The following is a 27,039-nucleotide window of genomic DNA, read 5'->3' as shown; positions in this document are numbered from 1 at the left end:
GCTAGAGCTAAGGCTACCTCCTAACCCAGCTAGCTCCAAGGCTCACAGCTTGCTGTTTCAGAGAAGCTAGCCTGGAGGTGTTTACACTTCACATGGGAACCTCCATAATCTTTACATACTGCTCTACAGTCACTTGAAGTGTTATTTTGTCTTGTTTGTGGAGGAGATCTGAAGAGCTTGGAATTTTCCAACCTACTCCACTATCTTCCCAGGATCCTCTTTCTATATAGTCTTTCTTGCTTTTAAAAAGTGGTAGAAAATCAGTAAACAACATCTTAGTGGTAACAAACCATTTTGCCCAGTATGCATACTATATTGCACAGTCAGGAAGCAGGAAGCATCTGGAGTTGCTAAAGTGCTTTGGGAAAACTATAATTCTATAGCTGGTTTCCTGCCAAAATTCATTCTAACTCATGTAGAGACTCTGAAAGAAAACTACTGAAGGAGGTGTTGGGTTTGGCAGAAATTAAGGCACTCTCCCTTACCACCCTCAGGGAAAGCAAAGTTGCCAAACATACTAGGGCTCCTGAGGTTTGAACAGAAAGCTCACTGGAATCAACACACCTGCATATGATGCTCCAAAGAATGAAGTCATGGGCTTTACCACATACTTTTGGATGTTTGAATAAGAGTCATATCTGCCTACTAATTTGAATAAAGAAAACAGAAATTTATGCCCAATATATGATTCACCTGAAAGGTTGGCTGGAGGCCTATCACCTTCCTCTGGCCAAAAGCTTTCATAGAAACAAACAATGATAGGATGCTTGAGTTAATTGTCAAGGTCTTCATCAAAAGAATGCAGTTCTGCTAAGAAGTCTTAGAGGTCATGGAAGATAAAAAATTGTGGAGTAATGGAAAGCCATCTTGCGCTAAGTACATGGAAGAAAGGGCAACTTCCCAATCTACAAAATAGATATTTTGATAATACATACTCGACCACCTATTGTGAACTGAAGAATTAGTCATACTTGTGGGTGAGCAGTAGTAAAAGAACAATGGAGAATCAGCCAAATGTGCAGGAAAAACACATTTATCAGTGACAAATTTGATCTCTGGAGATAATAGCTTAAATAATGATTCAGATGGGGAAGAAGTCAAATGCTGATACATTCCAGAAGGTCAGGGAAATCAACAATCTCAAAAAACCAATGTAAGGGCAAAAGGAAAGGGAGAAAGTGAGAGCTGAACACAAAGGCATCCCCTTTTCTCATGAATACTACAGGTGTGGGGGAGCAAAGAGCATCCTTAGGAACTAGAGAGATCAATGGTCTGCTTAAAACATCATGGTGGAAGCACTAGGGACCAAGCTTATAAAGGTTACTTCAGAACCAAGAGGAAAAGTGGTACGTACCCACATACCCATTGTTGGAGTACAAGTGTACTTAGTATATAATTGCAAAATGTATCATTTTGTGTTCTGTGTGATTCATGCCTTCTTACGCCATAAGCTCTCTTGTTTTATGCTTCTTTGCTGTATCTGCTAGAAGACAGGCATATTATACCAGTATATAATATGTTTCTGCATGTTAATCTGGCCATTTTACCCAATCTGTTATCCAGTGCAATATTACATATGGTATTTGATTTGTAATCTTCTTTATTTCAATAAACAATCAATTATGTATTAAGAGTCTTCTCTAAGCAAAGGCAGGTGCTGAGCATATTTAATGTTCTTATATATGCTATTAATGACATACTTTATTATATTTTTATTATAGCTGGTGTAGGTACTATTGGCTAGCTATATGCAGTTTTCATGAAAATATTATATATTAAGTACCCAAATGAACATTTTTTATAAAGTAGTTGAAATAATTACTTTTAACTGTATTATATGTCAATTTATGTTACTTTTGATATGTGCAAGTATACCCTGTTTAACTTGCAGGAACTATCCATTTTTTGACGAGGGGGTAGATGGAATATCCATAACCCTCCCAGCTATGTGGGAGGTACAAATATGTGCCCAGGAAGTGACAAAACAAGTTGGGGCAGAAGATTTGGTGCTAGGGAGCCACTGGGATACCCAGATGGCTTATATCTAATGGGTAGATGATGGGAGAAATCTTCCTGGACTTGCCTGGTACTAAAAGAACATTGATGAGATTAAACACATTTAGCTAAAAGCAAGAGAGAAAGAGCTGATCACTGAAGATAGGACACTAAAATTGCCTAGAAGTAAGGTTTGTACAGGTATTTCCTGGGGACAGAAAAACCAAATTAGGGCAACATTCCTGCTTTCCATCAAAGGGAAGCCTATTGGCTGGGCAATCTTGAATGAAAGCCCTATCTACACTTGATTAGATCCACGTGGTACTGAAGTTCCCTGCTTTTGCCCTGTCTGTTATGTATGCCCAGGGTAAGAAGAGATATTCCATGAGGATGTGTAATGAGAAAGCAGGCACTGGGCATATTGACATCACCTTGTAATGGCTTATTTCCACCATTCTTATTAAAGTTTTTATATGATGCCTCCTGTAAATAAAGAAAGCACAATGAGTAATGTGACAAAGGAGAAGAGGCAAGAGATGAAGGACTAAGCTATAAGAGCTGGTTGGATAGCACAGACACAATCCCTGGACTAACATGAGAATGCTAATACCACCCATAAAGAGATGGAGCCTGGGAGCTTGAAAGAGAACCAGAGAGTGGGGAAGATGCCTCTGGCATTAAGTGATGTGTGCTACCATAATAAAATGATGACAAAATCAATAATAATAATTCACAATTCTAACTCACTTTCCAGTTACAATGCCCTTTTAGATTTGCCCTTATAACAAATGAAATATGTTATTTCATTTGATCAATAGGGATTATCTTTGATCCACCAATTAAGCAAACGTCTAATCAAAGATATTGATTCAGCTCTTCTGCAGCATTCAAAAAACAATAACAAAAAGTGAATATCTTTATCACAAAACTCATTGACTTCCTTAGGCAAAACTCTATAAGAATTGGGTAAACTTTGCATGGCCTTCTCACTAGTCTCAATGTGATGAATTCTAAAATATATAATCTATTGTCTAAAATGCAGGTTTGGTCCTTATGTGTGCTCCAAGGTAAATAACCACAAAGTCACATTATTCAGGGTCAGGTTTGAAGGGTGCAGTATGGATGAAAGCTACTAGCTAAGTAGAATATATATGTGAACCCAATTACTATGTAGTCTTCTTTTAGACATTAGAGGTAAAACATGCCAAACTATTCATTTTTATTTAGAAATAGAAAAAGTATTCTATAAACAAACTCAAAATTTATTGTTGTTTTTTGATATTCAGTCATTTCAATTGTGTCCAATTCTTCCTGACTCCATTGAGAGGGAGGGGTTTGGGCAAAGATACTAAAGTGCTTTGCCATTTCCCTCTACCACTCATTTTGCAGATAAGGAACTGAGGAAACCAGGTTAAGTGACTTGCCCAAAGTCACACAGCTAGCAAATGCCTGAAGCTAGATTTGAACTCATGAAAATGAATCATCCTAATTCCAAGCTTAATATTCTATCCATTTCACCAAAACTGAAAATAGCTCTTTGAAACAAAATTTTAAATGGTTCTTCATTTACATGGGAAAAGTAACTTTATGAGTAGGCAATCCTATTTAGGGGGTAACAAATCATATCAAAAACCCCAAGAAGTTTTCAAATTTTAGTAAATGTCAGGGTTGTTTAAAACAAAACCTCCAGCAAAATACTAAAATAATCTTTAATTTTAAAAGGTAACTAAAAATATGATGGTCAGATGCCCAAACCAGTTTATTTGAATATGGGCATCTCTATGTGAAGAGGGATTGATCTTATACAAATGCAAAATTCCAATTAAGAGTCACTAAAACTGGAAATCCAATAGACTTGGGAGAACACCTATTAGGCAATATAAACTTTTCATTTCTCTTCATTTGTAAAAAATGCTTGTAATATTTATAAGGGTTCCAAAAGGACCAGGCGCCTCAACTGAATCAACCAGTCATTCAGTAGAATGAAATCACAACAATCACAATATTAGATTGTTGTTCATTCGTGTTTAGTCAGGTTCAACTTTTTGTGACCCCATTTGGATTTTTCTTGGGAAAAATATTGGAGTGATTTGCTATTTCCTTGTCTAGCTCATTTTATAGAAGAGGAAACTGAGGCAAAAGTGACTTGTTCAGGATCACACAACTAGTAAGTATCTGAGGCCAGATTTGAATTCATGAAGCCTTCCTAATTCCAAGCCTAATGCTGTATCCACTGTGTCACTTCGTTGCTCCATATACTAAACTAGAGGTTAATGATTTTTCCTATAACTCCACCATAATTAAATTTTGAATCAATTAGAGAGGATCATAGGGCTTTGATCATTGGATGACGTGAGAGGACGCCCACACGGGAAGCTCCTTCTGTTTGGCCAAAATAATCAGACATACTTCTTGGCCTTTGTATACTCTTAGTCTAGCAATATGCTAATCAAACAGTAGAGAATCTGAATTGAGTCTTTCAGGGTTGAAACAAGGCCCTGAAAAGGGATCATTCTTTGGGGGAAGGAGATTGCCATTTTGTTCTTTTTCTTCCCTTTTCCCTTTCTGCAGTTTCCTACCCTCTTTCCCTCTCTTCCTCTATCTCCTCTGTTTCTCTTTTATCTGTTTCTCTTTTTATTGAAACAATTTTAATCAACCTCTTTCATCCAGCTTCTGTCCCTATTTTCACTAAAATTATTCTCTCACAAATTACCAATGAAGTGCAAATCACCAAATCCAATGGCCTTTACTTCTGTTTTTATCCTTGACCTCTCTAAAGCATTTGACCCTGTTGACCTCTCTGCTCTTCCTAGGTACTATCTTTTATTGACTTTTAAGATGTCACACTTTGCTATTTCTATTACATCACCATCACCATCACCACAACCACCAGCAGCTTCCCATCTTTTTAACTCCTCTTTTTCAGTTCCCCTCTTCTTTGTCATCTGACAATATTTAAAGAGCAATGGAGATAACATCTCTCCACCATGAAGGCTTTTTTTTTTAATCTTCTCTGTTTTAATAGCTTCTTCTCTTACTATCTAAAAATTTTTTTTGATGGAACCTATGATTTTATCAATGTTGCTCCAGGTAACGAATTCTCTTTACCAATGAAAATCAGCAATTTAAAAATCTTAAAGAAGATTTTTAAAGTAACGTAAGATTTTTTTAAAAGTCTTCTTCTTCAAAGGAGAATAGTTTTACACTGAAACTAAAAGAATAAAAATGGCTGACAGAGAAACGAAATCCAAGATAAGCTGAAATCTAAGATAAGATGGTAAGAGAGGACCTAGCTGCCCTCAATGAAGTCAAATCACTTGGCCCATTATGGAGTCCTGAACAAACTAGCAGAAATTACTGAACCACTGTCTGTGTTATTGGAAGATCATGGAAAATGAGAGAGATGAGAATGAACAAGGGTCAATGACATCTTGATTTTTGAAAAAAGGAAGAAAAGAGAATTCACAAATTACAAGACGATAAAGGAGAATTTAATTCCTGAGAAAATTCTAGGAAGGACCATTAATGAAATGGTTGATGAGCATCTAGGAAAGAGGGTGGTGATTACAATGAGCCAGCAAGACTTTATCAACAATAAGTCAAGCCAGATGAATTTTGACAAGTTTACTAAAAGCAAATAGATGAGGAGAAGTACATGGCTAGAGCATGTTGAGATTTTAGCAAAGCTTTTGATAAAGTATCTCATTCTTTTGCAGAGGAATTATAGATAAGGATTATATAGTAACATAGGTCAAATGGATTCAGAGCAGTTGTAATGGCTGAATTCCAAGATCAGTCATTTAAAGTTCTATGTCAACATGGCATGAGATCTCTCAGGGACAGCCACAGGGACGGGTGCTTAGCTACACACTGTTTAATATTTTTATCAGAGAGTTGGAGAAGAGCATAAATGATAAGCATATCAGAGTTTCAGATGACAGAAAACTAGAGGGATAGATATCACAATGGATGATGAAAGTCAGGATCTTTATAGATCAAAACATTGAACTGAATCCAATAAAATGACATTCAATAAAAATAAATACAAAGTCTTGTACTTTGGTTTGAGGAATCTGCTTTCCAAGTTTAAGATGGAGAAGGCTGTTCTGAAATGGACCAGGGGGTTTAGTGGCTTGTAAATTCTACAGGAATGAATAATGTGATGTGGTAGCTAAGGAAATTTGCCATTTGGGGTTTCATTAAAAGGGTATAGCTTCCAGAAATAGGGAGATGGTAGCCCTCTAGTACTTTGACTTCATTAGATTTCATCTGGGGAACTGTATTCAGTCCTGAATATCAAAGTTTAAATAGGGCATTGATAAACAGGGTAGAGTCCAGAGAAGTGTAATTGGGATAATAAAGGACCTTGAATCTAAGTTGGGAGGAAAAAAGAAAGGAAGAAAGTTAGGAAGGAAAGAAGGGAAAGAAAGAAAAAAACACACGCATTTATTAAGTACCTACTAAGTTCTAGGCACTCTGCTAAGTATTATCTCATTTGATCCCCATAATAATCCTAGGAAGAAGACATTACTTTTATTCTCATTTTAGAATTGAGGAAACTGAGGCAGACACAAGTTAAGTGATATGCCCAAGATCACACAGCTAGTAAATGTCTGAGGCAGGGTTTCAATTAAGGGCTTTCTGATTCTAGGTCCAGTACTCTCCATCCACTTCATCACCTAGCTGTCACCTAATGCAGACATGAGCATGGTTGAAGAAGCTGAGTACATTAAGCCTGAAGAAGCAAAAACTCAGGGGGAAATACAATAGGTGTTGTCAAATATTTGAAGAACTGTCACTTGAAAGAGAATATAGATTTATTCTATTGTTTCTCAGAGGGCAGGTCTAAAAACAAGAATGAAAGAAACTTACATAGATTTTATGTTGGGGGAGGGGGAAGAGAAACTTCCTAAAAATGAAAGCAATCCAAAAGTAAAACAGCTACCTTCAGACGGTGTTCTCCTTCCTGGAAAGACTTCAAGCAGATCCTGGCCTACTACTAAAGGGGCAGAGTATAATGGGAACTCCTTTCATATATGGATGGGACTAGATATTCAGTGGAATCTCTTCCAACTCTCAAAAATTTGGGGATTTTAGTAGGTACTCATACATATTAAGTGATTTACCCAGGTTCACAAAGCAAATATGTGCCACAGTCAGGATTAATGAATTTCTTTTTTAGTTTGGTTTTTCTAAACATGCATCTTTTTTTTTTTTCTTATTTGATTTTAAACTCCAAAAGAGAAGGAACCATAACTCATTTCACCTTCATATCTTCCTGGTCCCTATATCCAGTTTCTAAAAATCTGCATATAGTAAACCTTTAATAAATATTTATTCAATTGAATAGTAGAATTGAGAGTTAATCTTGAGTCATTGATTCCCAAATATCTTTTTGGATCCTGACTCTTATCATCCTCTGTGATACTTATCCACAAGTATAATTTGTGATTGTTCTACTAGAAAGGGGAGAAAGGTAATAGAATAAGGAATCTCAATAGTTATGTGATTTCCTTCTCTTTTTTTTTTTTTTTAAAGAAGCTCCAAACATGTGCTTAAAGTTCTGGGCATAATGCCCAAATGGGATTTTCTTTAGCAATTGTGAAAAATACCTCATCAGTATCACAAGACTAGGTTAATCTAATGTAGATTTTTTTTATGGGCTTCTAATTCCTTTCAACCACACCTAGTGGTAAAATGTCTCTGACCAGAAAGCTCACTAACTAGAAAGCGGGATCACATTATCTAATACATTGAAAAGGTGTAGGGAAGGAAAAGACAATGATGATGTGGAAAATTAATAATAGCAACTCAAAAATAATGGGGCTTAAACAATGTTCTTTGCCCAGAGATGCTCCATAAAATGTGCATCCTTGATCTCAAATTTCTTCCAAGTTACTTTAAATCCAGTTCTGTTCTCAGAGTGTGATCTGAAGCCTTTAACTCTACATAGGATTTCTCCACCACAGCTAACCTTTCTTCATAATAATTCTCCTGTGAGGAACAATTATCACACCTTTTTACCTATGAAGCAGTTGAGACTTGGAGATATTAAGTCATTTCACCATGGACCAGGGAATTCTAGATGAAAAATTCTTTGTACCAATGAAAATCAGCAACTTAATAATCTTAAAGAAGATTCTTAAAGAATCTTCACCAGGGTGCTCTTTCCACTGAGCCATCTAGCTGCCTCTGCAAGGTAACTTTGGAAGGGATGAGGTTCTAATAATTAGGAGAAAGTTTTTTCCAGTAGGACAGCGAAACGGTGCAGTGGATAGAACACTAGTCCTGGAATTAGGAGGACCTTAAGAGCTAGTAAGTGTCTGAGTCAGATTTGAACCTAAATAGTCTGATTCCAAATCAAGCAATTTACCATTATAACAGTTTTTCTTTTAAATAAGTGAAGATAACTTTTTTTTGCAAGGCAATCAGGGTTAAATGACTTGACCAAGGTCACTCAGCTAGTACGAGTTACACGTCTGAGACTGGATTTGAACTCAGATCCTTCTGACTTAAGGGTGCTCTATCCAACTGAGCCACCTTGCTGCCCTTACAAGGTAACTTTTGGAAGGAGTGAGGTTCTAATAATTGGAAGAAATTTTTTTCAAAAGTTTTCCCACTGGGGCAGCTAAGTGGCACAGAACACCAACCCTGGAGTCAGCTGTATGACCCTAGGCAAATCACTTAATCCCAAATGCCTAAAAAAAAACAACTATCACTGAAACGATGCCTTGAATGAAGATTGGGATTCTGAAAGGCAGAGTGGAGGATGGAGTAGCTCACAGGATTGGAGGACAGTTCACACAAATACATAGAGGTAGGAAATAGAATGCTGAGTTTAGGAGACAATTAATAATCTAGTTTGACTGAAAAGCAGAGTATGTAAACAAGAATAGTGTAAAATAGGTGATGAGGTGATGAGTACCTGAAATAAGGTGGTGGCTACGTGAGTAGGAAGAAGAGTTGTGGAGAGAGAACCGACACAATTTGGCAAGGAATGGAACAGGGAGGGCATGAAATAAAGAAGAGTCAAGTCCAAAGTAAAGAATGTGGTTGATAATGACCACTCAATAAAAACAGAATTATGGAAGAAGAACAGGTTTAAAGGGAAAGACAATGTGAGTGAGACTAAGATGCTGACAGCACACTCCTATGAAGTTTTCCAGGAGGCAACTGGACTGGAATTGAGAAGGGAGATTAGGCTGGAGATATAGGTTGGAGACTCATTTGTATAGAACTGGGAACTGAAGCCATGTGATTATTGTTGTTAGGCTGTGGTTCTAAAAGAGGATCAATGACACCATGAGGGTAGTGTTTTGACTTGTGTGTGAGTTGTATTTAAATGAGGCAGAAAAAAAATTGTCATCATCCTCACTCTCTCCTCAAGAGCCATCAGACTCCAGTGGCCAGGGTAAAGTCAAGAGACTGGTGATGTCCCCATTAGCAGGTGAAATAACTGAGAAAAGGAATACACAAGGAGAAAAGAGGACTAGAATAGAGCCTTTGGGAAACATCCAAGTTTAAAGGATGGAATATAGATAATGGCTCTAGCAAAGGTTAGGGAAAAGGGCAGACAGGGAGAAATAAAAACGTAGCAAAGGCAGTGTGGAGGAGCCCAGGAAAGAAAGAGAATATACAGGGCTAGAGGATTGTGGGTGCTGCCAAAAGTGACAAGAAGTCAAATGGAATGATAGGGGGGAAAAGTCCATAAAATTTGACAACTAAGAAATGACTGATAACCTAAGAGAGGACCATTTCCTCCTAGTGGTAGCTAACTAATGCTAACAGCTCCTATTTATACTAGAGAGCTTCACAGTTCACAAAGCACACCTACCAATTCTGAGAGGTAAACATTAGCAATCTCATTTTACAGATGAGGAACTGGGCAGAGGCTGAGTAATTTGCCCAGTCTCACAAAGGTACATTGAGGAAGAGGTTACTATATAGATTTTTAAAAAGAATTTTGAAGAAAACAGAATATAGTATGGTAAAGTGGTGGGATGACTAGGTCAAATGAATTTGGTGGGGGTTGTTTTTAAGAAGAGAGAGACAAAGTCAGAAATAAAGACAGAGAAACAGAGACAAAGGGAGAGAGAGAGAGAGATACAGAGACAGAGAAAGAGAGAGATGGAGAGACAGACACAGGGAGATAGAAAAAAGTAGGAGGGAGAGAGGAAGGGGAAGAAAGGGAAGTGGAAAAAGAAAAGAGAGGGAGAAAAGAGGACCTCCCAGTGGAGATGAGAAACCTTGGCAAGAAGAGATACTTCTTTCTCAGGGACTAGAACAAAGGAGAAGACAACAGAGATTCCATGTAGAGGGATTTTGAATTGTGGGTAGGGGAGAAAAGGATATTATTCATAGAAGAGAGCTTTGATATTGCCATTAAAACAATGGGTGAAGAGAAAGTCTCTGCCAAGGAAAAGGAAAAGAAACCAAATTGGGAACTTGAGGAGAGAGAAAAAGGTTTGATACAGTTATATGGAGTCCAACAGTCAATCAAGGAAGAAAAAAGATTATTCTGTAGTAATGGACTGTAGTAATGGACTGTAGTAATGGCATTATGGATTGAACTCATTCAGGTGTTTTCAGCAGTTCAGGAAACAGGATCAGAAAAGATGAATGGCAGAGGCAATTCAGGGCTGGAAATGTATGAGTGTTTTTAGTGTGAAGTATTCAAGCATAGTAGACAGGAGACAGCTGAACTCATCACTTAAAATGTTAAGAATGGCATCATTCCTCTTCATTATTGTTTTTTTAGAACCTCTATTTAAGGGGTGGTGGAGAGAGAGAAAAAAGAAGCTGAAAATCAAACTGGCCAAATCTATTGTTTTTTTTTTCTTTTAGCAACTCTGACAAATGGTTTGCTTGAGGAAGAAAAAAAAAGGAAAGAAACCCAATGGAGAAAATGAGCTCTTTTAATTATCTGAGGGTTTTCATTAGCACAGATCACCAAGACAATGGCTTGTTGGCTATTATTTCTAGTCCATCCAAAAAGCTATCACATCTCCTTTCAGCTACTTATTAATTTTAGCATGTCACTTATGCTAATGTTTAGTTAGCAAATATTTAATCAGTTCAGATGGCCAAAAGAAGGTTTTACCTGCTGGTAAAAGTCAGTGCTAATGCCGTTGCCAAATGAGGCATCAATCGGAGGTACTGCGTTTGGTGTTCAATGATCTTGACTTCTTCCTTGGCCTTGGGCCCAAACTGCCTCCGGCTAGAAGTAGTAAAAGCAAACATGATATTTTATTGAAATCCAAAAGGCAAAACCTTTGTGTTTCTGGTGCGACAAGTGAACAGACAGTGTGAAACTATTACAAAAGTCAAATAGCAGCCTGATTACCTTCCAAACTGCTTTGAAATAGAATCTATAATGGTGTCTTTCAAAATCTGATTTAAAACAATTAAAAATCATAATGTCTCTCCTTCCCCCCAACTCATACAGAGCCCCAGCACCTGAAGATGCCTCAAAAAGGCATTTTCCTCTACATATAACTCCTTCTCTCCATTTCATAGGCAAAGTGATTTTTACTGCTTAACATTTATATGGCATTTGATAGTTTTCAAGCGCCTTATGATCATTAATTATTCGGCTTAACTAACTTTGTGACATAATTAAAAAGATGGTAGTGATATTCTAGAACATATTTCAAAAGGACATTCTCGGAAGGAAACCAACTTTAACCCTGGTGTTCCTGTCAAATTCAAACACAGGTCATTATTTTCAGCCTCCCAGAGCCCCCCCCCCCCCCCCCCCCCCCCCCCCCGTGGTTTCAAGTGGAAAAGATATTCTTTACTTCCTGCCTTCAATTACTGTTGAGTCTCTCCCATGCCCTATAAAACAGCTGCTGTGTTCTCCTCCCAAGGTACGTATGTCAGGGGTGAATACAACCATTCCAGCAAGGAGTTTATAAAATATCAGGGGATCCTTTGCATGAAAGGTGCTCTATCACTGTAGGTCATGATCATTAATGAACAAATGTTTATATGAACTTTCACAAACCCCCCAGGGCTGCTAGAAACTTTGAAGGGTCATCAAATTATGCCCCTGGCTTTCTCTCAAAGCCCTAGACCTAAAGTTTATTGTTTCTGAGTATTTGAAAGAGATAGTTGCAAATGAACAAGAACAGAATATTTCATATGTATTCATCATCTTTCTCAGGAAACTATTTAAATACTATATTTCATGAGGACGTTTATTTCCTTGTAATAGCTTAACTGTAATGGTCCAAGTCAATCAATCAATCAATCAATTAACAAGTATTAATTACTTAATACATTTAATAGCAATATATTCATGGGAATTAGTATGATTAATTCATTAGCTATTAATAGTATTAAGCAAACACTAATATGCCAGGAACTGTGCCAGGCACTGGTGAGAGATACAAAGACCAGAATAAAATAGTCTCTGCCCTCAAGAAGGCTGTTTGTCCTATATGAAAGACAACATTTATATAGATAGACAGAAAAAACAAAAGTTCAACAATTTACATTATATGAGAAAAAAACAAATGTTAAAAAATAATAATAACAACTCACATTTACAAAGCATATTAAAGATTATAAAGTATACTCAGGGGCACCTAGTTGATACAGTGGATAGATCACCAGCCCTGAAGTCAGAAGGACTGAGTTCAAATCCAATCTCAGATACTTAACACTTCCCAGCTGTGTGACCCTGGGTAAATCACTTAATCCCAATTGCTTCAACAAAAAATAAAAAAAAAATAAAGTATACTCAAAGAAGTATTTCCTCTGGGGGTGTTAAAAAACAATCAAATTATAGGCAGTGGACTCTTTCATAATATCCTATTGTATACTTTGGGTAAATAATTGTTACAAAGGATGTGATATATCTTAACAACTTAAAAACAAAATAGCATTGTAACATAAGATTTTGCACAATATCTTCTCAAGTTCCCCAGTATTGGGGAGAACTAGTTTTTATTAGTTCATTGTATCTCATTCAATAATCAAAGCTGGTTTCACTTCTCAGTAATCTTATCATTATCCTCCTCTGTAGTTAGGAATATAAATCCCATTTAGAGACAAGATACATTCTGTCATAACTTAAATTGGAGAGAATAGGAAAGGTGGTTGAGGACTAGGATGACAGCCTTCACCATGTCTCATATTTAGTCCTTTTCATTCGAGGTTGATGTGAAAAGGTTAAAGAATAAATACGTCATCAAATCATTCAAAGAGAGAGAATTCTCTGACAAATCTTCCCACTAGCTTAAAAACTTTCACACTTGTCAGCACAGCCTGCTCCATATTGCATAAATTATTTAACAGTGGAGAAGAATGTGCTGTAGACAACACTGATATGAGAAGTGTATAGCAAAATCAAAAGAAGCATTCAGGAGTCTCAACTGAATCACTCTCTCTCTTTTAGACCAGCCATGAGGAAGAAAAGAGAGGTGACAAAACTAAGTATTCCAGACCATCCCAGGTGGGTTACCCCTGCCATATGCTCATTCTTGGAACATCAGCATCAATACAAGAACAATTGCTTATGTTGCTATAGCACTGAGTTTATGAAGCACTTTCCTGGCAACTATTTTTTAAGATGAGGCAACTAAATGATATAATGAAGGAAGCGAAGGATTTAGAATTAGCAAGTAGAGTGTTCAATCCCATTTCAGATGAGATTTGCCCTTAATCTCAAGGGCAAAGGCAAGGTGTTATAAATGAAGGAATGAAAATATACTTATTAATGGATGACTGAGGGAATGAAAAAAGAAAACATATTCTCAGTGCTTTCTACATCCAAAGTTAAGTGCCTGGGGTAAAAAATGAAGACATTCATGGGGAGAAAATTAAGACAATCCTGCTATCGAGTTTACATTCATTATATGTATGAAACTTGGCTTCTAGGTAGAGAGAAAGAGCAGGTCTCTCATAACATTTAGGCAGTTTTTGGTTTTAGTGTCATTTCTATTAATAAAATCAATTTCTGCTTCTGATGTTGCCATTTAACAGTGCCTAGAACATGACTGGCAAAAATTTTCTTTTATATGCCCTTTAGTAGTTGTGGAAAAAAGAGGGATTACTCTTTAGGAAGATGGCTATTGGAGGGACAGGCTGGTAACAGGACCATAAATGTATATGGAATGCTGCCATTGGGTGCAGGATTCTAGGTTTGAGGGGAAAGGTCAAAATGTTGAGGATGGTTTGGCCTCACCTAGAAATACCTCCTATCTGGTCCTTAAGGTGTCTAAACTGTTTCAGTGCTATTGAAAGCTCAAAGATAAGGATGGGAAGAATAAGAAAAAGCTGTTGGATTTAACAGTGAAGAGATCACTGGTAAACTTGGAGAGAGTGTTTTCAATAAATTGGTGGGGAAGAGAAATCCGATTAGAAGGAAAGAGTCAAATGGCTGAGAACAGAAAGATGGAAGGAGAGACTTTACAAGTTAGACAGTGAGAAAAAGAGAAGAATTTTATTTTATTTCAATATTAAATTCATGTAAGGTTCAGACTCATTGTTCTTACTAATTTGTTGTTCATATCAGATGATTGTCTATTTCTTCAATAGATTCTCTGATGAGTATTCCTTTCTACTTCATTCAGAAATTGAATTTCATTTCAGACACTTGCTAGCTGTGTAGACCTGGGCAAGCCATTTAAACCTCTCTCTGCCTCAGTTTCCTTTCCTGTAAAATGGAGTTACTTGTAACATCTCTCTCCCTCATGGTTATTGTGAGGATCAAATAAGAAATATGCAAGGTGCTTTACAAACTTTAAATAATTGTACATTTCTTAATTATCATTGTTATTAAGGTAATATTACTTTATTACTTCCAACTGGGAAGTTGGGTTCAGAGAAATTCTGTCACATTACCCCATGTGACAGAATTGGATCTTAGCCAAAATTCCAACCCAGAAGTTTTGGTTGACTCTAAGTATAAGCATGTTTCCACCCACATAGGACTGGATTTTGGTTTATCTCATCTGCTAATGCTGAAGACAATCTTTCTTTTTACTAATTACATTGAAAGTGACACCCATATTAGACTGTGCCATCTTTTTCTATCCATACTAGAGAAAGAAAATCATAGAACCAGAAAGTAACACAGTATCTCAAATTTTCCCAGAGATGACAACAATGACAATGATGATGACTACTACTACTTCCTCCTCTTCTCTTCTTTTTCCTCTTCTGCTTCTTCTTTCTGCTTTTACTGCTTCTTCTTCTGCTGCTATTTCTGCTGCTTCTGCTGCTGCTGCTGCTGCTGCTGCTGCTGCATCTGTTTCTGCTGCTTCTGCTTCTACTTCTGCTGCTGCTGCTGCTGCTGCATCTGTTTCTGCTGCTTCTGCTTCTACTTCTGCTGCTGCTGCTGCTACTATTTCTGCTGCTTCTGCTGCTGCTGCTGCTTCTGCATCTGTTTCTACTTCTACATCTACTTCTACCTCTACTTCTGATGCTTCTGCTGCTGCTGCTTCTGTCTGCTTCTTCTGCTTCTGATGATTCAGCTGCTTCTGCTTCTGCTTCTTCAGCTGCTTCTGTTTCTACTTCTGCTTATGCTTCTTCAGCTACTTCTGCTGCTTCTTTCTCTCATTCTCCTCTTCCTCTTCCTTCTCCTTCTCCTCTTTTTTCTTCTTCCTCTTTTTATTCTCCTTGGCCTTCTCCTTCTCTTTCTTTTCTCCTTCTCCTTTTTCTTCTCCTTGTCCTTGTCCTTCTCTTCCTTCTTTTTCTCTTTCTCCTTCTCCTCCTACTCCTTCCTCTTCACATAACATTTATATAGTACTTTAGGACAGCTTGATGGCACAGTGGATAGTGTTCAGGACCTGTAATATGAAAGATTCTTCTTCTTGAGTTCAAATATGTCCTTAAAGACTTACTGGCTTACTAGACCCTAAGCAAGTCAGTTAACCCTATTTGCCTCAGTTTTCTCATTTCTAAAGTGACCTGGAGAAGGAAATGGCAAATTACTCCAGTATCTTTGCCAAGTAAACCCCAAACAGGGTCCAAAAGAGTTAGACATGACTGAAAAGCATCTGAATGAAATATAAAGCAGTGCTTTAAATTTGCAAAGTACAAATATTATCTCATTGATTTTCATACCAACCCTAGGAGGAAGATGCTAGTATTATCCTCATTTTACAGATAAGGAACTGAGACAGAGTTAAGTGACTAGCCTGGGGTCACACAGCTAGTAAATGTCTAAGGTCGAATTTGAACTTGTGTTCCTAGTTCCAAGTCCAGCACTTCATCCAAATGTCCACTTGAACTATGAGAAAACATTCTAACATAGGAAAAAGACATGTGGAGACCTAAACTAGAGCTCTGTAAGATATTTTACTCCAGAGGCTCAGAAGTGGTTGGGCACCTGTCTGGAGCTGCAAATCGTGAAAGAACTCTGGATCCACGAGCAGAAGGAATAAATCCTTGGGTGCTTTTGTCTACCACAACCCCAGGAGAAGAAATAGGAGAGTGTCTTCTTCCCTTCTCCCATCAGGAACAAAGAGTATTTGCTTGGGGATGAAAGGTACATAAATAAGAAGTGAAAGAAGGATTCATTCCTAAGGAAACCTAAGTCCTCACAGGCTTGGTGGGAAAGAAAGAATGAAATACACCCCAGTTCTATCATCTTAAAAGACAATCCCAACAGACTTGTGATAAAAAGAGCTATTCATATCCAGAAAGAGAACTATGGCGACTGAATGTGGATAAAAGCATATATTTTTACGATTTTTGTTATTATTGTTTGTTTTCATTGTTTTTTTCCATGGGTTTTTCCCCCCTTTTGATTTGATTTTTCTCATGCAGCATGACAAGTGTGGAAAAATGGTTAAAAGAATTACATATGTTTAATCTATATTGCGTTGCTTGCTATCTAGAGAAAGGAGGAGATGGGGAGAGGGAGGGAGAAAAATTTGGACAAGGTTTTTCAAGGGTGAATGTTGAAAATTATCTTTGCATGTATTTTGAAAAATAAAACCCAATTATTATTATTTTTAAAATTTCAAAAGACAACCTATGGAAAAGGCAAAGTTATAATGGCTCATCTTTCAGAGCCAGGCTGTTCAGAGCTGGAAAAGGAAAGGGCTTGAAGATTATCCTGCCTTGCTCTGATAAGCTTTTAAAAAAACAAACAAAAACTGATGAAGATAACTGAAGTATATGTATCATTTTCCTTGAAGAACTTAACAATATCACCTAAATTAACCAATATGCTTACTTATGTTGGAACATCATGGATATTCATAATAGGTAAGCCTGGAAATCCATGAGAAAAATTGAGGGAATGAAAAATGAATATTGCTAACAATTTTGATTCCAATGGATAGATGATGAGTACCTTTCCTCCTCTTATGGTAGATTATGGGTGTGTCCTAAGGCATATGATATTAAACATGATCATTGTATCAATTTATTTTAATCAAGCCCACTTCATTGTTGTAGGAGAGGTTTCTATTGAGGGGAGGTCCTAAGAAATGACAGTGATTTTTTTTAAAAAAGCATCAGTCAAGAATTTTTAAAAAAAGTAATCTATATTGCTCCAATTCCAACAGTCAGTAGTTGGATGAGCTTCTCACTGAAGTGGCCAATCATCACCTAACACATAAAAAGACATTACAAAAGAAAAATGAGTTGGACACATCATTGAGTAGGATAGTAGTGTTCTAGATTATAAGCTATGCTCTTATACAAAAGTCCCAAAACTTCAACATTGATTTTTCCTGGTGATGCTATACAGCTATTAGTCAAGGAACAGCCACAATCTCAGAAGAATCCAAAATACATGAAACCCAAGGGACAATGAAAGGACATGTTAGGTCGATATTCAGCTACAGTCCATTATTTATGGTGACTCAGATTCAAAGAGAGTCATAAAATACAATATTGAGGTATCCATAGCTGGAAGAAGAGGGAAGCTAGTTGTGTAGCAAGGTTGAAATATAACAGATGGACAACCCAAAAGCTGCCCTGCTATCCATCAAATATTGAAAAAGCTAAAAGAAAGCCTCAACACATTGGGCAGATACTCTATGGTAGATTTAGAGTAAAGTATGGACAAGAACCACACAGGATGAGAAAGCATCGATGGATCGCCATCTGTGTGGGTGGGAAGAGAGTGCCCACATCAAAGAGACAGCTATCAAAGTAGTTCATATTTTGAAGTACTGATGGATTGAAGCATGAAGAGCCATCAGAAACTTTAAAAAACAAAGAACCCCCCCAACATTTATGCTATAACAAAGAAAGTTGTTATGATTTCTGGGTATAGTGTCCTTCAGAGTGTCAGCTGGAGAAAGCTTTCTTTTCAGAAAAGAAACTGGGTGGGAAAGGAAGAGGTCGTACTGAAAACAATTTTTATCACGAGGAGCACACACACACAGAGGCACGTGTGCATCTAAAACTCTTTAAGATTTGCAAAGTACTTCCCATATGTTATTTCATTTGATCCTCACAATAACCCTAGAAGATAGATGATATTACTCTCCCTATGTTACACATATGACAACTGACAACAGGAAAGACTCAGTGACTAATCCAAGATCACGCAGCTAGGAAGCACCTAGTTTCTGTAGAAGCACTGAGTTGCACATCAGCAGTGCTTCTTGGTAAACCACCAACCACTGTTTCCACCAGCTGGGTATCACTGGTGAGACAGGGTCATAAAATTTGTCACAAAGCATCCTTCTGTTATTCCGTTTAATAGTTATGCTATTGCACATAAATTATAATGACCTGACTATAAAGAGTTTTCCGTCAGCATTTTATAGCCTAGTTTTTAGAAATACGGCATGCAAACAATAGCTCTTTCATTTATTTATCTCTTTAAAACGTATAAGAGATATTTTCTTCCTTGAACCTCTGAATTTGTGAGGTAGATGCTATTACATTTTACAGATGAAGAAATAAGAGATTTTGTTTGCTCAGGGTCACAGAGTAAGTAGGTGTCAGAGGTGGGCTATTAATCCAGAACTTCCTTTTTCCAATACTCTATCTGCTTAGTTCCATATTCTCCTAAAGTTTCTGTGCCAGCAGAGGTCAGCTGATAACACTGTCTCAAATGTTTTACTAATAATTTTTTAAATACTTACAATTTTCAAATAAAAATAATTTAAGTCCTCAAAAGGAAGGGAAATACTTTTTTTGTTTGTTTTTAGTAGATTTATTAGGATTTCTTTGGTTCTCTATGCTTGGTGTGCGATCCTTGATGTTTCTTATCAATCCTGAAAGATCATTTCGAAGATTTCCTTCATAGGGTCATAGAGTTCAATCAGAGGTGTAATGAGGCCAGTTTCTGCTCTCAAGGACCTCTAGTAACTTTCCAGTATGAGATTTTTATACCTCAGAGATCAGCAAAAGCTACAAATCAGGATTTGATTTATTGTTTTGTTGCCTAGACTTAAAGAAAATATTAATAGCAATTAAGCTTCAACTCTGTCCTATATACATTTTCCCCCAGAGAGCCAATTGTTAAACATTTACCAGCACAAGGAACTCATACAAGGAACCTCAGATATTATCTGATGCAACTTCCTCCCTTTTAGGAAATTTATTTTTCTTCTTGGTGGGGGGGGGGGAGGGGGTTGTTTTTTGTGGCAACTGGGATTAAATGACTTGTCCAGGATTACACAGCTAGTAAGAGTTTGAGGCCAGATTAAAATTTAGGAAAATGAATCTTCTATCCCCTGTCCCCCCTAGTTTCCCTTTTAAACCCCAACTCAAACATCACCCCCTTCAGGAAGCCTTCTTATTTAGCCAGCTGATAATTCTTCTAGTAACTCACATTATCACCTAGTTCTGTGGCTTTATGAATGTTCTTATGGTATAATACTGATTATTTGGTGTCTTCCATATCTCCTAGATAGTGAGCTCTGTGTGAACAGGAGTCATATTTTATCTAAACTTTTATTCTCCCCATCACTGGTCACTGTGCTCTGTACACAAAAAAAGTTTACACAAAAAAAGTTTAACAAATAAGTTTTTCCACTCCAACAGCCAGACTTGGAGGTATAAAGATTGTGTCTGATTTAGATAGTGTCTTTGAAAGCAATCTTTAAGATTTCCTAGTTCACCTCCTTGATTTTACAAAAACTGAGACCCAGAAGACCTAAATGACTTGCCAATAAGACAAGTTGGGGCAGCTAAGTAGTGCCATAATGCATAGAGCACTGAGGCTGCAGTCAGAAAGAATAGCTGTATGACTCTGGCCAAGTCACTTCATCTTGCTTGCCTCTGTTTCCTCAAATGAGCTGAAGGAAAAAAATGGCAAGTCCCTCCAGGATCTTTGCAAGGAATTCCTCAAATGGGCCATGAAGAGTCAGACACACTGAAGCAAATGAATAACAACAATAAGACAAGCTAGGATTTGACTCCAGGTCAACCTCATTTAACCCTAACTCTAACCTAACAACCCAGGTCCTCTCACTTCAAATTCAACCTTCTTTCTACTTTTTTTCTGTTTTCCACATGCTTTGTACAGGTAGAAGCAATATGGTGAATTTGTCATTTTCCTTTTCTATCCTCTTAGCCAGTCTGATGTATATGAAGTATGCCTTACAGTTGTTTTAATTTATATTTCTCTATTAGTGATTTAGAACATTTTTATATAACTATTGATAGCTTTTCTAAAGATTTCCCATTTGTGTCTCATGGCCATTTGTCAACTGGTGAGTGATTCTTATAAATATGGATCAATTCCCTTTACATTTGAGAAATTAGACCTTTCTCCAAAGAACCTACTACAAAGATTTTTTCTCAGTTTCCTGATTTTCTTTTATTTTTTTCCTCTCTTTTATTTTATTAAAAAAAAAACAGAAAAACAGAAAAGGAAAACAAAATAGAATAGAACATTTTCATGTGCCCAGCAGAACATTGGAGGGATATTCAAATTATATAATAATAAATTACCAGTTCAAGAAAGAATATATAATAGTAGAAGAAATTTTATTCATGAGTTATCTATGTTTTCTTTACTTTATTATAGATTGTTCTTTTGTTCTCTGCTATGTACTTTTAAAATTTTATTCTTTTTTTTCTTTCCGATTCTCTCTCATCACTTCCCCCAAGCAGGTTACAGTTAAGCAGGAATATATTTATGGATACATAGATGGACAGATGGATAGATAGATAGATGGACAGATAGATATACAAACACCCACACACACACACACACACACACACACCCTTCCCCACTCCCACATGCACATCTTTCCTATCCCTGCTAACTCTTTGCTTTAATTCTGCTTTTCTTCTACTTTTAACCACATTGGTTTTGTTTGTGCAAAAGATTTTAAACTTCACGTCATCAAAATTATCCATTTTGTCTCCTGGGCACCTATGTATTTCTTCTTTGGTCATGAACTCTTACCTCTCCATAGAGCTGTCAAGTAATTTCTTCGAAGCTCCTTCCACTAATTTGCTTGTGATATTACCCTTCATATTTAAATTATGTGCTAACTCTGAGCTTATCTTGGCATAGAGCATAAGATGTGGGTCTATGTCTAGTTTCTGATGGACTCTGTTCCATTTTTTCCAGTAGTTTTTGTTTAACAGAGTGTTTGCCCCAGTAATTGTGATCTTTGGTTTTATCAAACACTAGGATATATATTCATTTGCTTCTGTTTATTATATATCTGATCTGTTTCATTGATCAACATTCTATTTGTTATCTAATACTAAATGGTTTTTTAATGACTACAGTTTTGTATTATAGCTTGAGATCTGGTACTGTTTTGGTTCAAAACCCAGCCATGACAGTAATTTATGACAAGACATTTAATCTTTTTTAAAAAATTATTATAGTTAATATATAGTAATAATAGTTAATAAAATAATTTTTATTGACAAAACATATGCATGGGTAATTTTTCAGCATTGACCCTTGCAAAAACTTCTGTTCCAACTTTTCCCCTTCTTCCCTCTATATCCTCCCCTAGATGGCAGGTAGTCCCATACATGTTAAATATGTTAAATACAATATATGTATATATATTTCTACAGTTAAGACATTTAATCTTTATGAGCCTTAGTTTCCTCAACTGTAAAATTCTGATGTAATATTTACACAATTTGTCTTATAGGGTTATTATACGGGGAGTATTTTGTAAACCACTGAAGGATGGAGCTAGGAGGGAATTGGTTTTATTCTTCTGTGTGGCAGCTGTCTATGCTCTGACTCATGGACATAGATGGCATCCACAATCCCAGCCAGGCTTCTCACAAATGTGTGTTCTCAGGCACTAGGGAGAAGGGAGAAGGGGGAGGAAAGGCTAAAGCATCAAAACAACATGTTCAGTGATTGATATGTTAGGAGTACTACCTTTATAGGTGAGGGACGGCCATGGAAAACTTAAGTATCCCTCCTTTAAGAGAATTATATAGGAAAAAAATATGTTGCATGCAAAATAAAGAAACTAAATAGGATCATTGATTAAGCAAGCATTTGCTTCTTAGAGCAATAATTCTGCAAAGCAAGATATTTTCCAGATTCTACATTCTGGCTGTACATTCTGCCAGGCCATGTAGGAACTGTCTCTTCAGGATGGTGATAGGGTAGAAACCCATTGCTGGCAAGCAAACTGGAGTGTCTCAGCTCTCTGTGATGACATATTATTGGCCTATGGCCTTTGGGGAGGCCAACTGTTTTCTTTCAGAATTATAAGTAGGGAACTGCTCACTCTCTTTCTTTGGCTTCACAAATTGCTTGTTCCTTCTGAGCATACAACTAGCTGAGTAAATGGATGCTGCAGTTTTCTCTTGATTAATATATCTTTAACCCAAGGCACATGAGTGACAATTTTTGAAATCTTACTGGCTGGGCAAAGTTCTCTCAAATTGAGCTCAGAGTTCTCAAATTCCACGGAACTACTAATGACAATCCATCCTAGGTGCTTTTAGATCTTACTCTTAACTCTACTTTTCATTCAAAGCTGACACCATTCTTAACAAGACTGCCTTCATTTTCTTGTCTAATGTCTTGGGCTCCTGACTCCCCAAAAGTCATTTACTTATTAACTTTTTTGTGGTGTTCTTTTTTCTTTAATATAATAATGGTTCTCTCTGAGGGAGAACAGGTTTCTTGGGGAGGTTTTTTGGACGCAGCCTTAGTCTCAGTTACAAGTAAATAATTACTCCAAAATCACAGCCAGCTGGTAAAAGTTCAGATCTTTTATTGTGTCCTTCAATATAGCCCGGTTAGCTCAGAGACCTATCTCTCTGCTTGAGCTCTTGCAGCTTTGGCCTTTGCTCCTGCCTCTGCTATCTTCAGCCTCCATCCAGCACCAACGTGAAAGTTGTAATGAATCTCTCTTGCCTTGGATAGAGAGCTTCCTCACAGAGTGCTCCTCTCCGACCCCTGGGAATGTAACTCCCCAGCTCTAAGAGCTTCCTCTATATATATGATCTCCCAAAAGTTAACTCCTCCTTCTGGAGAGAATGGGATTCTGGGTTATCTCCCAGAGTCCTCTCTGGCCTTAAGAACTTCAAGGGAGGTGTGAACACAAGCATTATTGTCTATCAGTTGTACTTAGTACCTTGTTTCAAGTTCTGACCCAAAATATCTCCTTCTAAGATCAAATCAATCATATTGAACCATGCTAAATTAGATAATTATTGTCTCTATCAACTCTAATGGCTTAACAATTTGTAAAGATTCCAATACTTTTTAATGATGGCATTGTATTAGTAAGACAATAAAATGGTTGCAATGGTGAATGCAAAGTTGGTAAGATAATTTCAAACTTCTTCCTGAATCAAACTTCATTTTCCACTCTTTTTGTCTTCTCCATGGTTTTTTTTTTTTTTAATTTCCAAAATGAAATGATATGTTGCGAAGATCACTCATTATCAAGAACATTTTATGCCAGACTACACTTACTTCCTTTTCTGGAAAAATTACCATGCTAAATGATTAGGGGAATAAACTCCAATCAATTTCACAATATCTTAACAAAGCATAGGTTTTTATGATTTTTCTCTGGAAAAGATGAAAAAATATGGGGCAGAACTTTGGACAACTGCATCGGTTTATAACTGGTTGAACTATGAAGTAGTCTAGTATAGTGGAAAGATTGCTAGATTTGGAATCAGAGGACCTGCTTCTGAATCCCAGCTCTGCTCTGTAATACCAAAGTGACTTTGAGCAAGGCTTAATGGTTCAATAAAAGTAAAGAAAGATAGGCTAGAACAGTAGTGTCAAACTTAAAAATGGGAGCCACTAATGGCTTTGCCTTGGTTTTAAAATGTAATATTATGTAATATTATCTGTGTTTCATTGAATTCTTATTTATTTAAAAATATTTTCCAATTATATTTTTATCTGATTCAGATAGCATTCAGAATATTGTGGGTTAACTGTATCCTGTGAACTATGTATTTGTTACCTCTGAATTAGATGATCTCTAAGTATTCCATTCTAGAGCTATTAATGACTAGACTCAAAGAATTGTTATTAATAGGTCGATGTTAACTTAGAAGGAAGTCTCCAGTGGAGTACCTCGAAGATCTTCAATTGGTCAGGAGCTGTTAAACATTTCTATTAGTTCTATTCAAGTTGATAAAGACAGCAATGACATGCTTATCACATTTTCATGATATGAAGCCAAAAAGGAGAATAAAAACACTGAAAGACAAAGATAAGGTTTCAAAAAAAAAAGATCTTCATAAACTCAAACATTGCAATTTAATGGGAACAAAGGCATAGTCTTACACATGAATTGAAAAAAATCAATTTCACAAATAAAAGATTGGGGGAAATGGAGTTCATGAGAAGAAAAGGTGGGCTTTTTGTGGGCTACCTGCTCAATACAAGTCAACAGTATGTTATGACTGCTAAGAAAGCTAAGGCAATCTGATGCTACATTAAATGAAATTCAACGTCTAGAATTTGAAAGGCAACAGTCTTGTCATAATTCTGCTTTCACCAATCTAGAATATCAGATTGCCTTCAGGAAAGCTATTGAGAAGCTGATGAATTTCCAGAGGAGGACAATCACTATTGTGAAAGGATATGAGTTCATGACGTGAAAGGAAAAACTGAAGGATCTGGGGATAATAGGCCTGGGGAAGAGAAGAATTAGGACTGATGTGCTGACTGTATTCAAGTATCTGAAGGCCTGTCAAGTGAAAGAGGGATTAGTCTTATTCGGCTTGGCCCTAGAGGGCATAAGTAGGAATGTTGGGTGCAGATTTGGCCTTGATTGTCAGGACCAACTTTCTAACCTTTAGAGCTATCCAAAAGTGGGATGACTTGAGAAATATGAGGGGTCTTCCAGGAAGACCCTCAAATAAAGTAAGCAAGCAAAGTACTTGAAGAACAATAGTATTAAACTCAAAGCCAATTCAAAATACAAGTAGTTCCAGCCTGAAACAGATTAAAATGTAATTGGGAAATGTTTCACAAAATAAATAAAAATACAATATAACATAAGTAATGTTAAACTTGTAGTTTCCTAAATCAATATGCAGCCCAGAGGTTCATTTCTCTTTGAGTTTGACACTACTGTAATGAAAAGTATGTTTTTTGGACTGGAGGATTGTTGTTCAGGTATAGGTTGGACTGAAGACCTTTCCCACTCATTCTGTAAATGTCATATCCTCATTCCATCTTCCATGATGTAAAAACATTCTTAAAATAGCACAGCAGAAGCCACTCCTTAGGGCACTGAGAGTGAAGATTAATAATGTAAAGTAAAACAAAAACAATCTGCTTCAGAACTCTGATTAATGCAATAACCAATTGTAACTTCAGAAGACTTAGGATAAAGTGTGCCTCCTGCCTCTTGTCAGAGACACAGTGAACTGCAGGCATGGATTTTCAGATGCAATTAATGTGTTGATTAATTTTGTTTGCCTATACTTATTTGTTACAAGGAAGTGATCTATTGGGTGTAAGGGAGTAATTGTGAAATGAAAGTAAGCTCAGAGGGATGTGGAAATTAGAATATCAACAAAACATTTTTGAGGGATTATTAATAATGTATACATAAGGGGCAGCTAGATGGCTCAGTGGATAGAGTGCTGGCCCTGAAGTCAGAAGGATCTGAGTTCAAATCTGATCTCAGACATTAACACTTCCTAGCTGTGTGACTCTGGACAAGTCACAACCTCAATTGCCTCAGGAAAAAAAATAATGATAATGTACATACATATGTGTACACACACACACATATAAAGGAATGAAGGACCAGAGAGATTGAATTGCCCAGAGTTAGTGAGAAAGTCAGTCCAAAAAAAGATGCAGGATTGTCCTAAATTTCAACCCAATGGATTCTGTCCCTGGTGCAAGGTGCTACTTCTAGTAAATAAAAATTGAATAAGGCAGCATATATCTCTAGTCTAGTGAAAGGAGCACAGGATTTGGAGCAAGGAAACTTAAGTTCAGATCTCACCTCTGCTACTTTTTTGCCTGTTTTACCCTGTATAAATGTCTTAATCTCTCTTAGTCAGAGAGTCTTCTAAATCCTACATAATCATTTGGTTCACTAAAGGACTTCAGTTAGCTCCTTAGATTGATTTAAAAAAAAATACACTGAATAAACTTATGTCATTGGTCTCAGCTCATTCAGAGGGCTCACCTTCAACATCCTTGACTTTGTAGTGAGGAGTTCAGTCTGGGTCTTTAAAAGAAAAGGCAAAAAAAAAAAAAAAAAAAAAAAAAAAAAACACATTTCTCAAACCAACAACTTTGGTGTGGGAGTAGCCCTCTGCTTGGGTCTGCCAATAATTCTCTCTACCTGGCTCTGACTTCTGGCAAGAGGCCACTGTGATGATCATCAAAACAGTTCATAAATGTCTTCTCCCACCCTTTTAGGCTTCATGAATGTCCCATTTATCAACTTGAACTTGGGAGTGAAGAATGGGGGAGGGGTTTGTAAGCAAGACCCTTTGGCTAGTTGTAGACTGTGTGCACAGAAGCCTGATGGGAAGATCCTATTGGTAAGAGTCAAGGGAATGCTGGCTGATCTCCTAGGAAGGAAGGTCAGGAAAATAAGATCTGCGGCTATTTCCTGGTCACCTCCCTCCACTTCCTTCTAAAGTTGTTAACTCTGATCAGACGTTGCAAATATAGGAAATCAACAG

The 27,039-nt window shown here is 36.9% G+C and overlaps 1 protein-coding gene across 4 annotated transcripts in view; it reads right to left on the bottom strand.

The window, feature by feature from the left end:
- ACOXL (acyl-CoA oxidase like) overlaps nucleotides 1-27,039 on the bottom strand; it is a 495,343-nt gene that overhangs the window by 207,150 nt on the left and 261,154 nt on the right. For all 4 annotated transcript variants that reach the window (XM_031950986.1, XM_031950985.1, XM_031950987.1 and 1 more), the window contains exon 11: nucleotides 11,096-11,212. In XM_031950986.1, the coding sequence (XP_031806846.1) occupies nucleotides 11,096-11,212 (117 nt within the window). The remainder of the gene's footprint in view (nucleotides 1-11,095; nucleotides 11,213-27,039) is intronic.

Source organism: Sarcophilus harrisii, chromosome 2 (genome assembly GCF_902635505.1).
Source record: "Sarcophilus harrisii chromosome 2, mSarHar1.11, whole genome shotgun sequence".
NCBI lineage: Eukaryota > Metazoa > Chordata > Mammalia > Dasyuromorphia > Dasyuridae > Sarcophilus > Sarcophilus harrisii.
The sequence above is the reverse complement of the archived record's forward strand: the minus strand, read 5'-3'. Positions and strand labels throughout refer to the sequence as shown.